This window comes from Diceros bicornis, chromosome 23, assembly GCF_020826845.1.
Source record: "Diceros bicornis minor isolate mBicDic1 chromosome 23, mDicBic1.mat.cur, whole genome shotgun sequence".
Lineage (NCBI taxonomy): Eukaryota > Metazoa > Chordata > Mammalia > Perissodactyla > Rhinocerotidae > Diceros > Diceros bicornis.
In genome coordinates this window covers 48,167,449-48,182,829 of record NC_080762.1, presented here as the reverse complement: position 1 = coordinate 48,182,829, position 15,381 = coordinate 48,167,449, and the positions used below count along the sequence as shown (strand labels likewise).

Sequence of the window (15,381 nt, the reverse complement as noted above, 5' to 3'; positions counted from 1 at the left end):
TTTACAATCTAACACATTTTTATTGTGAGAGGCCGACAAAGTAATATATGATCAAATGTAATCTATAAAAATCATATTACATAATCAGATACTTCTAAAAGCCAGTTCTCAAGAGACAAAACTAGGTAACTAAAGGAAAGCTGGTTTTAGAAACAAGAATATGCTTCTATTTGAGAAATACTTCCGTTTGCGATTGGACTGCTTTTTGAGATGTTGTAATAACTTAGTTGTAGGCACTAAGTCATCCAATTTTATTAAAATAGGCTAATCTAGGTTGTGTCTGAGTGCACGTGCACGCAAGTGTGTGATTAAACTCTAACAAAGTCATAGGATTCTTTAACTTCTGTGGAGAAGTCTCACAAAACTATTATAAGAATTTAATTGCAGGGGCCGGCCCCGGGGCTTAGCGGTTAAGTGCACACGCTCTGCTACTGGTGGCCCGGGTTTGGATCCTGGGCGCGCACCAACGCACTGCTTCTCCGGCCATGCTGAGGCCGCGTCCCACATACAGCAACTAGAAAGATGTGCAACTATGACATACAACTATCTACTGGGGCTTTGGGGAAAAAAAGGAGGAAGATTGGCAATAGATGTTAGCTCAGAGCCAGTCTTCCTCAGCAAAAAGAGGAGGATTAGCATGGATGTTAGCTCAGGGCTGATCTTCCTCACAAAAAAAAAAAACAAACAATTTAATTGCATATTTTAAAAGAAAGTTCATCCTTTTCTTTCTTGGAATATAGAATTTCAGTTTATTTGGCAGCAGCCATGGAGTCCCAAGTTTAATGAGAGCTGACTAAAACTGTTGTTTTTTCTTGTTTTTAATTTATTATAAAATTATCAAAACTATATTGAAACTATAAGCATTTCTTACCCTGAATGTTTTTAAATTTTCAATATTTTGTATATGCTATGTGTGTCATTTGAAACAGACTTTTTCCCCTAAAAAATAATCAAAGAGAGAATAATATTTGCATTTTCTTTGTTCAAGGTGTTTATTGCATCTCAGAGGGCATACATGCACTGGGTTTTTAAACTGAAATACAAAGAAAAGCCATTTTGAAATTGGTTTTAGGTAATTTTTCCCCATTACAGTGTATGTTATCCCCACAGTAATTCAGATACAACCACTTTTAAATGGTACCATACATCTATTAAATAATTTGAAAAATAGGCAAACACCTTTCCAACCCAATATGCTTTTATGAAGAGCTGCCAAGCCACTAGCAACACTGATCAACAGTGACCTCATTTATGCATCAAAATCTTAAGCCAAGCCATCAGCACAGACAGTATGACGACAAATTAAAAATTACAGAATACAGTATGTACAGTAAAGGATACAATTCTCTGAATTAGTTTAAATTCTAATCACAATGGTACAACAAAACCTACTTTGAGCTCAATTGAGGGATGGAAGAACACCAGTCTACAGAACACACAAAGAAATACTAAATTAACAGATGTACATAAAACCCACAATAAAATAAAAATATTTTCAGTAATCTTTAAATTACAGATACACCTTAGAGTGCCTTCATAATCGCTTGAATAGCACATCTCTAATTGCATTTTCACGGACATGATAGAAACAGACTTGTACTTTTCAGTGCATTTAATCAAGAATGAATAAATAGGTCAATTTAGATGCAAAACCTGTCAAATATAATTAAAATATATATTTTAATATAGCAGTGATTAAATATGGAATTCTTCCCATATGATTTTTTCATTCTTGATAAGGTAGCTTCAAGGAGAAATATTTATTATGGACGTTAACCTTTATATTTTTTAAAATAAAATTTCTTAACATATACAGTGCCACAAAAATAAACATTTCTCACAACAGCTGAAGTTCCTGTGATTGGAAAAATGTACTCCACACCGAAAAAAGTTTTGTATATTTAAGAGTGTTTTCCTTACTATCTGATATTATCACACTATGTTCTTAACAGAGATACAGAAGAAAAGACAATTTACGGGGAGAGTTTAGGTTTGTCCAAAAGTTATATATACATTGCAACCTTCAAAAACACAGATCCATCTTTCCAAATGGCTCACCACACAACAGCTGCGTCATCCGTCCATGGGCAAGGTCCAGAAAAGCACTAAAGGCATCAGAAACATCCATTCATTGTTTACATCGTGTAACACACAAATAATCCAAATACACTACAATTCTGAGAGCAGGGATAACAGCTAAGGTAGTATACATTCCTAATGTTCACTTTCACAGCTGTGCTACACATTTTGGAAGAGAAGTTATGAGTAAGCACTGGGTTTGGTACTGGTGGCTCCCTTTCAAAGTCTGAGCGTCAATCTTATTTGAAGTCTCCGAACTCATTATTTTTTTCCTATTCAGTCACAAAAATTGCAGCTGTAAAGATAAAAGACACTTGAATTAGAAAACAATTTTACATACTCCTCATTTTACCTCCCTTACAATTTTACTTCACAGTTACTATGAAAAATCTTTCTGTATTAACACTTGCACATTTATATACTTTTCACAATTCTTTCAAACAAGCTTCCCATTTCAGCCAGGATAAATTTTTTTAAAAAACTTTTAATGCATAGTTTCATTTTAGATAAATTTATATCAGCAAAATTTTGAAAATCTGGATACTTATTAGAAATCTAAGTAGTAAGACATTCAGTATCAATTAAGGACAAGGGCAGTGAAAAAAAAAAAAAAGAGGAATGGCAACGACTTCCATTATTTTTTGCTTCTTTTCAGTTGTGGTGCTCACAGAGTCACTCAACAGTTGAACAAGTGACAGAATAGAAGAAAGGGATTTCCCTGGCGACCCAACGCTTCCACTGATGCCACTCCCTACTTATCTCCCTGGCTAATCCATGCTTCACCAGTCATCTCTGCCAGGAAACCTTCCCTGGGGTCTTAAAGTTACCATGCGGGTAGCTCTCCTTCCTAGAATACTCTACGTCTTGTCTCCCTGTTGACTGTGGATCTCTGAGGGCAAAGACTGTCTCCAGCACCTCTGCTTCTGGTGCTTATCAGAGTTCCTACCACACGATGAGAGCAATATTTATGGAACAAGAGTTGGATAAAGGATGCTCTCTGCAGTGTCCTTGGTCACTCCTGAAACTTCAATTGCTAAGAAATAAGTGCTCATTGTCTTACTTATGTCTACATCATTCCAGTCCAACCCAAAATGGAACAGAAACACTGAGCACAGGAGAAATTACTTGGCTGAGATGTCAAGGTCTTAAAATGATAAATTATTAATCTTGTATAAGAAAAAAAATCATCAAGCAGGAATCCACAAAAACCTTAGTAGGCATTAGAGTAGGCCTCTACTAAAAAAAATATAGGTAGTAGATGTATAAGAAATAACACTGGACATGGGTCCAAAAACTTTCACGCTCTAATGGCTTTTCCAGCTTGACTTTGGGCAAATCACTTAATGCCAAGGATCAGTTCCTTTAGCTGTGAAATGGAGAGGAAAAGTATCTGGCTAGCTTTTCTCACAGGCTTTGATTTCCTACAGAGATGATCAAAGGAGTTAATGAGTGCGAAGTGCATATGGAAAGTACTGCGTAAATGACAAGCAGCATTAACACTGCTCATCCACACTCAGCAAGTATTTATTGAGAACCTACCCACTACGTGAGGTGCTGGGGTTAATAGCAAAGTTTCTTCCTTCATCACTTTCCTTCTATAAGTCCACTATTAATCATTTCATAAATTATACTAGAAATTTAAAACTAGAATGTTAGAAATTTAAAATTCTCCTTGAAAGCAGAAATGCAAAGGGTGATAATCTAAGCTTTATTTGATGAGGCCAAATAAGGATAAACAAAATAAAAATATAATTATGTAGCCACATATATGCTTGGAGGATTTCTAAATGCAATATCATAAATGTTAGCTTTCTATAAATTCCAGTCATCATGTAATAAAGTGGTAATTTTCTAAGTTACCAAGTAGCTTGGGCAACTTTTTGCTTTATCCATATAATCTTTGTGCTTTCCAGTGTAAGGACAACTTGGAGGATTCTCTTAGTTTTATAAATTAAATAAGATTTTAAAAAATTCATTGACAAAGATGTCTTTTAATATTGATTTAAAAAGTATAAACACTCTATTATTATATACATGTATTCAAAACACAGAATCATTTTGCAGTTTAGATAGCCAAATGACAGCCAAATGTCTGAACTTTGTGCCAGTTACTACACTTCACTTTAAACACATGTGCTCTTAAGTTTGTAAGTCGAGTTTTTAAGTAATTTGAACAGATAAGAATTTCAGAGAAATCTTAATATTTTAACAGAAATGTTCTGAATCCTCCTGGAAAATGAAGAACCCTAATGTAAAACATATATGTACTTCCTAATTAATCTGCTCTTAGATTAAGTTTTTTTCTATAGAACTTTTCTTCAAGTGAAATCATATATCTCTATACGATTTCAGGAGTGTATAGCATTTGGTGTTGGAAATCCCCAAAGTGTGCTTTATGCAATTTTGCCGTCCATATAACATGTTACACAAGAGTTATTTTAGCAGATAATAAATGTTACCACCATGTTCAAAAAAAAAAAAAAAAAAGAAGTACAAATATCATACCTGCAATAGCTATGCATTGCACAGGTCATTATGACAAGCCCACAGGAAAAGCTCAATGTTAGATACCTTAAATTGTTTACAAGAAATCCTTGATGTTAAGATCCGCTAATGGGTCCTTTGCTGGAGGTTTCTTGGGACTCTGAGTGGCAGGTGTAGGGCTTGGAGAAAGCTAATGGGTGAAAAGCCAGCCCAAGAGAGCAGAAATAGAAAGCAAACAGAGAGATAGACAAGCATTAGGCAGAGCACATACCACAGAAAACAAACATGCAGAAGATTAGACAACTAAAAGTTTACAAAATCTACTTTGTTCTACTTAGTCACCGCGTTATTTTCAATTTTGGATCAGTAAAAAAAGCTTCAAATGATATTGGCTTTCTTGAAATTCTTTGACATCAAATTTAGCAAAAGTAAAATTTGAGGACTCTGGTAGAACAATATGGATATGAGTTAGGGAAGATGTGAAAAACTAGTCACATAAGGATATTGTGAATAAACAGTAACAAAAACAATTTCTCTATGCAAAAGCATTTTTACTTTGAGTTATTAGTAACACTAAACTAATAAAGGAATTTAAATGACTTTTTTCATAGTGAGAGTGAGTTTTAAGGAGAAATCGAAAGGAAACAGTTGGCAGAAAGCCATTTAAAAAATTACTTAAAATTATTAGATAAATATACTAGGATTTCATATAAAGTGTTTAAGTGAAAACCAGTCAAATTTTGGTGCCCTGTTTGTTCTAAATGAGCAAAAAGTTTCCTGGTTATGAATGTCACTAAATTCCAAATCTCCTGCCCAGCCCACAAAGAAGCCTAATTATTAAATACTATAGGAAAGAATCATACTAAACTTACAGCAATAGTAACAAAGAATTAACTTACCTTGCTTCTGTTTAATTAGTACCTAAATTATTTCATGTGTGACAGAAATAAGTTTCAGGAGCAGGCTTTTACAGGAATGTTAGGATACAGGCCTTGAAAAAGGTCATATAATCTATACAGAGTAATAATTGACATCTATCCTTTGAGTCTAATTAATCTCCTATGTTTGTAACATGAAGGAAATCTTAGAAATCTGGGTCTGTGGAGCAGGAATGTATGTTTTTATTAGTTCAGTAAACCAAGTTCCAAAAGTAAGGATTTTTTGATTTGCTCCTATATCCAGAAACTATTGACTGACTGCAGTATCTGTCAGTCAAATTTCCATTTTTAAAACTGGGATCATACTTCATAGAAAGATCAGGAAAAAAATAACGTAAGCCTTGAAGTTGTGTAGAAGATAAGAAACTCAAGGACTGGTCCATAATTAATAAACAGGTCAGATGACAACATCATGTTACCAACCGACTGAAGAACAGTGGGATGGTCCAGGCATCTGTTATGAAAAACTATTTTGTTTTCTGAAGCTAAAAATTCATGTTTATTTGATTATCTAGTATAATCAACTATGCTTCTTCTCTGATATAGGAAATGCAATCTAAAAATTGTATAAATATGGCATACCATTTCCTAAATTACTATAAATTCAATTACTGATTAAAACATTGTGTTTTCATCATATCATCTATTTTTCATTTTCATTCTTTGAATGAAGTAAATAAATTAAAGCAATGTAATACTGGTATTATGCAAGTAAAACAGCTGCCTTAAATAATAAAACTGTATTAATTTATTTCTAAAGCTTTCAGCACACCAAATACAATGCGATTTTTAAAAGTCTCAGCAACATTCTTCCAAGTTCCTAAAAATAGAACATGATTCCTTTTTTCAAAAAGGTGGTAAATTGTCATGGATCTATCCGACCATCACGGAAACATTCATGATAAATGAGATCCTGCCTAGAATTTAAATGTCTAGATTAAACTTAACCCCAACAATTACCCCTAAAACCTCCCTTACTCCTTCCACAACAACTCTAGGCAGAGTTCATTAGTCTCAGAGCAGACTAGAAAATTTCTCATGAAGTCAGTGCTGTAGTTATGGCCTTGAAGGCTAGGGTGTCCCACATTCTAAATTCACCTCCGTCAACACCCAACATTCTCTCTCCTGGTCACTGCCACTTTCGAGAGGTTAAAGTAAAAAAGCCAAAAGCAAATTTTGGGAACAGATAGGGGATGGATTTAGAGATGATTCAAGGAAGCAAAGGAGATTAAAGTACACTCAGAAGAGTACACAGTAGGAATCCCATGGGTAAAACAATATAAATACCCATCTGGTAAGTTGAAAATATTATAGAACTGAAACCATTTACTGATATTATTAAAATATATTTGACCTATTTGTTTTGGTTTGCCCAGCATGGTGCTGATAAAGTTATAACTTAGCGTTCTGACTCCATCCAAATCAATTTCTCATGGTGAAAACCTCTTTGGTTCTACACATACCTCTCCACCTTGGCCAGGCAATTTATAAGAGGAATCAAGAAAGGGTGAGTCATCAGCATGACTATCACTATTAGCAGAGAAACAGTTCAACAATGTGTGCGTATTTTAGCATTTGTAAATGAAGGTAGTACATTGTGTAGTAAGGAATTTGGTCTCACCTAAAGAGAGGTTTGCCCTTTGTCCTGGATTCTGGTGGGTAACTGCTAAACTCTTAGAATCTCCCACGTCATAGGAATGTCTTTCTTATTCAGAGTGGGTTTCTAGAACTACACCTGATAGTTTATGTGAAAAGATGACTCAAGATGGGGGCTGGCATTCCAGAAAGACCAACGATGGAGTAGAGAGTTGGGTCTCTGGGTCACATGATACTAGGCTGACCTTCAGAAAAAGGGCTGGAGATTAAGTTCAACTACATAGGCAATAATTCAATCAATCATATATAACAAAGCCTCAATAAAAACTCTGCTCACTGAGGCTCAGATGAGCTTCCTGGGTTGACAATACTGCATGTGAATTGTCACACATTGATATTGCCAGGTGGGTAATGCATCCTTGAGGACAAAGAAGCTTCATGCTTGGAACCCTCCCAGACTTCACTCTATGCATCTCCTTTTGGTTGGATCTAATTTGTATCCATTCACTATAATAAAACTGTAATTGTCAATCTAGTGCTTTCCTGAGTTATGTGAGTCATTCTAGGGAACTATCTAATCTGAGGCTGGTCTTGGGAATCCTTAAATTTGTAGCCAGCAGGTCTGAACTAAGGGTGGCTTTTGAGACTCCTAAACTTGTGGCTGGTGTCTGAAGTGAGGGCAGTCTTATGGGGACTGCTCCCTTAGACTCTGCAGTTTGGCAAACACATTGCAGTTAGTGTCACAAGTCTTGGGGAGTCTGGAGCACTGTGTCACTAATCTTGAATTTGGCTAACTATAATACATAATAAAACTATGGATCTGAAGCACTAATTTCTCTGGGATAAAGGCCTAGATACCTTAAATGTCTGGTTGTTCTCGGGAACCATTCTGAATTAAGTAGGAGAGGAATGGAGGAACCTTAGGACAGTTAGTTATTTCTATCATTTTCCTCCGAACCTCACACTATTACTAATCTGTCTTCCATGTTCCCTTTACTTATGAAGCAACAAATATGAGAACTACATTAGGGAAAACATTTTTAAACAGTGTGCCACATGCCACAGTTTTATACTTATAAATTAATGTCATCCTTTTGTGGACACTTTAAACTGACCTGTGTGCCAGGTACAGCTGCAGCCCCAAAGGGTGGCCTCATCATGGGCTGTGCAAACATGACAGGCTGCTGAGGCATCATGGGCATGCCTGTCCCAGGAGGAGGCTGAAAGGAAGAGTGGTTGACAGCATGAGTGGAATCCAGTATGGGAACGCCCTGACATTTGTGTCTTTAATGTGCTTCTGACAATTTCTGAAGAATCCAGGTCCACGAGAAAGTATAATTATAATTTTGAATGATGGGTGCTGTGAGGCTGGCAGATGGCAGAGAATCACTGAGATGCAGTAGAAGCCTGTCTGGCCACATGGCATCTTCATCTCAACCAGGCTTTGTTGTTGTTTATTCATCTTCTGTAAACATAATACTTGAAGAGATAAAAACTTGTTTCTTTATAGAAGATGGCCCTCAAGCTTGCTAGTGATAAGTGAAAATCCTAGTATAGTGATTGAAGAGTTGATTTTGATGATTAAGGTAAGAATATGTTTGGTAAATATTACTATAAAATGACATAAGAATGTACTATAGAAATTAATTGATGGCAGAATTTATTTTAAGTATCTTATAACTGACTTTATCACTTCAGGTATAGACTACTTAAGGTCTAAAGCAGATGCCTTAACTTTTTAAGTTTTCCTTTACTGCATGTTGGGAAGAATTATATTCTATAGCAGTACTGGTTAATCTAGGACTTGGCAAAGGCCTAACAAATGTCAATTACCATTTCCAGCACAGATGTCACTTACCATTCCAAATCCTGCTCCAGGTTGTCCAACAGGTGGGGCCCCGGCAACAGGAGGAACAGAACCCGTTGGAGGTACAGTTCCTTGCTACCAAAAAAACATAAACACACACACACACACACACACACACACACACACACACAAACAACAAACAAAAAGAACCAACGTAATTTGGTTTTAAAGTGACAATATAATTTTACAATGCATGCCCCTTAAGGACGTGTGGATATGTAAAGAAATCTCAAATTTCAGTTTTAAATTAGAAAAAAATGGCTCTAGAACCATGCCAATGATATGAACAAGGTTACTAACTCGATGTTCACTGTTGTGGTGCTACTTGGGCTCGCTGGTCGGCAGCTTACGCACAGCATCAGGCTTCCTCTCTACCTTCTTACACCCACTTTGCTGTAAATGAGTCAAACTCCTCTAGGCTTGTCTTTCCCTTTCATCAGATCCTCCGACAGGTAATGGGCTAGACATTTGAGGAACGTGCTTTCATTTACATTTTCAGTGCCTGGTTTCCATTTTCCCCCCATTTTTATATTATTCTTTTCTGTGTTATACTTGCTTCTTTCTGATTTTTGGACATTTGTACCTGGACCAAAATTAAATTTTCTAAATTTTAGGAAGCATTTAGAAGACTGCACATAATATAGCACACATATCCCAATTCAGGTACAGGTCTGATAGTTTTCAGTCAGACACTAAAACCCTCTAATATTTCCCTTATGTTTAAAATTAACCTTATTGCAATCCCTTAAATTTAAGTTAACCATTTGAGCAAAATCTTAAGTAAAAAAGAAAATACTATAGTGATGTCAGCAAAAATGATGAAGTAAGGAACTCCCAAAGTCTCCCCAAGCCATAAAAGCAATGGAAAAACAGGCAAAAACCATCAGAATCAACTATTTGGGAACTTGAGAAACTAACTAAAAGCTTGCAGCAACCTAGAAAGTACTTATTCAAGAAAATCAGCTAAATCTTGGTAAGAATAGTGAGCTTTGTGGCATTTTAACTTACCCTATTTCCATCCACTGTTCTTCAGCTCAGCTGTAGTCTTGAAAATAACAGCACACATTCCCAGTAACAGTACCAGAAGGAGCAGAATATATTTAATTATTTTTTTTGTCTTGTCTGGGTGGTTCCCTGGAAAGATTGGCTCAAAAGGCTTGTCTTTGTCTCACCAAACTGGGAATGCACCTAGTGCTAAAGTTGTTACCTGAAGCCATTTGTGGAAAATATTTACAGGCAAATGTTTTAGCTGTTGCTGTCTGAGGCAAGGGATAACAGTCAGGACAAATAGTAGACTAAACAAAAGCCTGGAAGGAAAGCCTGGAGAGTGAGATGCTTTGGGGATTAAAGGTTTGAAAAGCTCAGACATCCTCCTGGGAATTTAGAAGGCCTTGCACATGGCCAGGGCTCTGTGCATGCTCAGGAAAGACTTGAGAAGGCTTTGGGTGACCCTGAGGCTTTGAGCAAGCAGTAAGTGACTGCTAAGGCAGAGTTGCAAACTGCCTGGTTGAGTTGAAGACATGCCCCAACACACAGCCAGAGCCTCTCTGCAAAGACTGGGAGATATTTTTGGTTCCAGGAGTTTACGTAGTATCTGCCTAATCATTAGCTGACCACTTAGCTAAAGGAACGAGACTTCAATGGTCCCATAGGACAAAGAGTACAGACTACAGAATTAGCTCAGAACGGTCGCTACAACAACGAACAGCAGCTACAAATAGTATCAACAATAAACCTTGGGGAAGGGGCAGAATCTAACTTTCAGAGTTGCCACATTATAGTATTCAAACTATCCAGGTTTCAGCCAAAAATTATGAGGCATACAAAGAAACAAGAACGTATATACCATATGCAGGAGAAAGATCTCAAATCAACCACCTAAACTTCCACCTTAAGAAACTAGAAAAAAGAAGAACTAAAACCAAAGTAAGCAGAGGAAGGAGATAATAAATATTAGAGTGGATATAAATGAAATAGAGCATGGAAAAACAAAAGAGGAAATAGAAGAAACCATAAGTTGGTTCTTTGAAAAGATCAACAAAATTGACAACCTTTCAGGCAGACAGACCAAGAAAAAAATAGAAATTTAAATGATCAAAATCAGGAAAAGAAGTAGGGACATTACTACCAAACTTACAGAAATAAAAAAGATTAGAAAGAAATATTATGAGGAATTATATGCTAAAACATTAGATAACCTAGATGAAATGGTCAAATTCCTAGAAAGACACAAACTACCAAAAATGACTTAAGAAGAAATAAAAAATCTAAATAGATGTATAACAAGTAAAGAGACTGAGGCAGTAATCAAAAAACTTCCATCACAGAAAAAGCCAGAACCAGATGGCTTCACTGGTGAATTCTATTAAATGTATAAAGAAAAATTGATCTCAATCCTTCTCAAGCTCTCCAAAAAAACCAGAAAGGGAATATTTCCTAATCATTCTTTGATGTCAGTATTACTCTCATACCAAAGCCACACAAGGACACTGCAAGAAAAGAAAACTATGGACCAATATCTTTTATAGACATTGATGCAAAAATTCTCAACAAAATACTAGCATATTAAATCCAAACAGCATATTAAAAGAATTATACACCACAACCAAGTGAGATTTATCCCAGGAATGCAAGGTTGGCTCAATCAGTGTAATAAGTTTTATTAATAGAATACAAGAAGAAAAAAACACATGATCATCTCGATAGATGCAGAAAAAGCATCTGACAAAATCCAACACCTTTTAATGACAACAAAACCACTTAACCAACTAGGAATAGAAGGGAAATTCTCAACCTGATAAAGGGCATCTACAAAGGATCCATGGCTAATATCATACTTAATGCTGAACAACTGAAAGCTTTCTCCTTAAGAAGACGACAAAGACAAAGATGTACTGGAAGTTTTTCTACTCAGAACAATTAGGTAAGAAAAAGAAATAAATAGCATCCAGATAAGAAAGGAAGAAATCAAACTAAAAAATAATAATAAATAAATAAATAAATAATAATAAATAATAAAAAGATGGGCATATGCATGGCCTTCTAAAAAGATGGGCCTATGCATGGCCTTCTAAATTCCCAGGAGTATGTCTCAGCTTTTCAAACCTTTAATCCCCAAAGCATCTCATGCTCCAGCCTTTCCTCTCAGGCTTTTTTTTAGTCTACTATTTGCCCTGTTATCTATTATAGCCTCGGACAACAACAACTAAAACATTTGCCTATAAATATTTTCCACAAAAAATCTGAGTTAATAAATTCAGCAAAGTTGTACGATACAAATCAATATACAAAATCAGTGCAGTGTTCACCATACACTAGTAATGAACAATCAAAAAATGTAATTACAAAAACAATTTCATTTACAATAGCATTAAAAATAGTAAAATACTTGGAAATAAACTTAAGTACAAGACTTGTACACTGACAACTATAAAACATTGTTGAAGAAATTAAAGAAGACAGACAGAAAGATACCTGCATTCATGAACTGGAAGACTTAATATTGTTGAGATGGCAATATTTCCCAAATTTCTTTATAGATTCAGTGCAAACTCTACCAAAATTTCAACTGCTTTTTTTGGAAAAACAGACAATCTGACCCTAAAATTCTATGGAAATGCAAGGAAACTAGAATAGCCAGAACAATCTTGAAAAAGAACAAATTTGGAGGACTTACTCTTTTTAAAACTTCCTACTAAGATACATTAATCAAAATAGTGTCATACTGGCATAAGGACAGACATAAAGATAAACACAACAGAATAAAGAAACTGGAAATAAACCCATACATCTATGGTTAATTGATTTTTGACAAGGATGCCGAGACCAATAAGTGAAAAAAGAAGAGTCTTTTCAACAAATGATTCTCGGACAACTGGATTTCCACATGCAAAACAATGAATTTGGATCCCTATCTCACACCATATATGAAAATGAGCCTAAAAAAGGTCAATGACCTAATGTAAGAGATAAAACTACCACAACTCTTAGAAAGAAACATAGGTATAAATCTTCAAGACCTTGGATTAAACAAGGAATTGTTAAATATGACACCAAAAGAACAAGCAACAAAAGAAAAAAACAGATAAATTGGAGTTTATTAAAATGAAAAACTTTTGTGCATCAAAGAATACTATCAAAAAAATGAAAAGACAACTCAAGAATGGGAGAAAATATTTGCAAATGATGTATCTGATAAGCATCCAGTATCTAGAATATACAAAGATCTCTTAGAACTCAACAATAAAAAGATAACCCAATTATAAAATGGGCAAAGGAAGTGAATAGATATTTCTCCAAAAAAGATATGCATATGGCCAATAAGCACATGAAAAGATGCTCAACATCATTAGTCATCAGGGAAATGCATATCAAAACCACAATTAAAATTCTGTGCATTACAGAAATATAAAATGATGCAGCTGCTGTGGAAAAGTTTGGTAGTTCCTCAAAAACCTCAACATTGAGTCACACATGACCTAGCAATTTCATTCCTAGGTATATATGCAAGAGAATTGAGGACATATATTCACCCAAAAACTTGTATACAAATAATAGACGTGTTTTTCATAATAGCCAGAAAGCGGATACAACACAAATGTCCATCAGTTGATGAATGAATAAACAAAATATGGTATATTCAAATAATGGAATATTCAGCCATAAAAAAATGAATGAAATATTGACACATGCTACAACATGGATGAACCTTGAAGACCTTATGCTAAGTGAAAGAAGCCAGGAACAAAAGGCTACATATTATATGATCGTTTATATGAAATATCTATAATAGGCAAATCCATAGAAACAGAGAGTAAATTATTGGATGCCAGGGGACGGGGTAGGGCAGGTGGAAATTGGGAGTGACTATGTTTCTTTTTGGGATGATGGAGATATTCTGGAATTAGATAATGGTGGTGGTTTCACAACATCATAAATATACTAAAAATCACCAAATTATACACTTTAAAATTGCAAAAATGGTGAATTTAATGTTATGTGAATTTTATCTCAAAAAAAATTTGAAAAGAAAGAAAATACCAAAGGGTAGCAGACTGTTCCACCCCTAAATATGCCTCTTTGACATAAGGATTTTTTTGAGCTCATTATATTCAGAAACAGCAGACGCAGGAGAAGCTCTGAAAACAGAGTAGAAGTCACACTTTTGTAAGGGTCATTTACAAAGGAAATCTCATTTCTAAGGGTGTCTCCCTCTCTGCACCAGAAGAGAAGGATGACTAAATCACAAGAGAATCTCATCAATGGAGAAGGCACTGACTTAACATCTGCGTAACAAATCTTACCTTTGCTTACCCTGCCTTTCCTGGAAACCTCCCCATACCTGGCCTCCCTAGATCTTTCTTTCTTTTGTCTTTAGTTGAAGATGGTATCTAAGCCAGTGGCTTAGGTCACCTCTGAGAGTTACTAATTTTTTCCTGGGTATCTCCCATCTATATATGAGATACACATGTTAATAAACTGTTTTTCTCTTGTTCATCTGTCTTTTATTACAGCAGTCTCAGCCAAGAACTCAGAAGGCTAGACAGAAAGTTCCTTTTCCTCCCCTACAGTACAAGTGTTATATTTCAGACTCCCTCTTTACTCATCATTTCAACAGGCTAGTGGTAGGCTATTTATTTACTAGACCCAAATTTATCATTAGGACTTAAGGCTACAAAAGAAAAAAAGTTTTTATTAGTTTTCAAAATAAATGAACTTGCAGAAATTCCTAACAAAATAAATGGGTCAAGTAATTTAAAGAGTCTAAGTTTGTCACTTTGCTCAAATGGTAGGTTAGCTATTAAGAATACACTCCCTAAAAACTATTTATGTTAAGGGTTTTTTTTATTGTTTTCATTTTCAACACAAGTGAATATTTTATCTACAGACATGTAAAGATTCATTGTTTTTAGGGAGAGAATTGTGGATTCTGTGGCTTCCTGCAAAATGCACATATTTCTGAATTGCAAGTATCTTCCCAGTTTGTATGATGGAAATTTAACAGGTCTCTTGTGTATTGGAAAATAGGAATGAGTAACCCTGGAAACACAGCACTCTTGATGGTCATGATGACAGAGCCCTGCCAGCAGACAGATTTCAAATATTCAGGTCCTGTTAAGGTTTTTAGATCTAACTCGGGTTCTGTGATCTGAAAAATTTTATAGCTGCACTTCCAAGTGGTTGAGGGAAACGTGAAACAAGTTCAGAAAAGTAACCTTGGCTCTTGTCTATCAATAAAAACTTTAAAAGGCAGCAAATGGACCCTCACCCTGACATCTGCCTCTTCATCTCCTACACAAAAGTAAAGGTCCGCAGATTACCAGGGAAATCTGGAAACAGTGCTTTACTGCTTCTGAAGCACAAGTTTCTGCTGTCTTTCTTTTTTTTCTTGAATATTCTTAGAAAAACAAACTCAAA

General features: G+C 35.4%; 1 protein-coding gene across 1 annotated transcript in view; it reads right to left on the bottom strand.

Moving 5' to 3' along the window:
• Positions 1 to 975: 975 nt before the first annotated feature.
• The window catches only part of SNAP91 (synaptosome associated protein 91), a 150,499-nt gene continuing 136,093 nt past the window's right edge, over positions 976 to 15,381 (bottom strand). Inside the window, exons 27-30 of the mRNA XM_058566692.1 lie at positions 8,956 to 9,039; positions 8,213 to 8,317; positions 4,651 to 4,753; positions 976 to 2,374 (exon numbers count right to left, since the gene is read on the bottom strand). Of these exons, the coding sequence (XP_058422675.1) occupies positions 4,661 to 4,753; positions 8,213 to 8,317; positions 8,956 to 9,039 (282 nt within the window). The 3' untranslated portion in view covers positions 976 to 2,374; positions 4,651 to 4,660. The remainder of the gene's footprint in view (positions 2,375 to 4,650; positions 4,754 to 8,212; positions 8,318 to 8,955; positions 9,040 to 15,381) is intronic.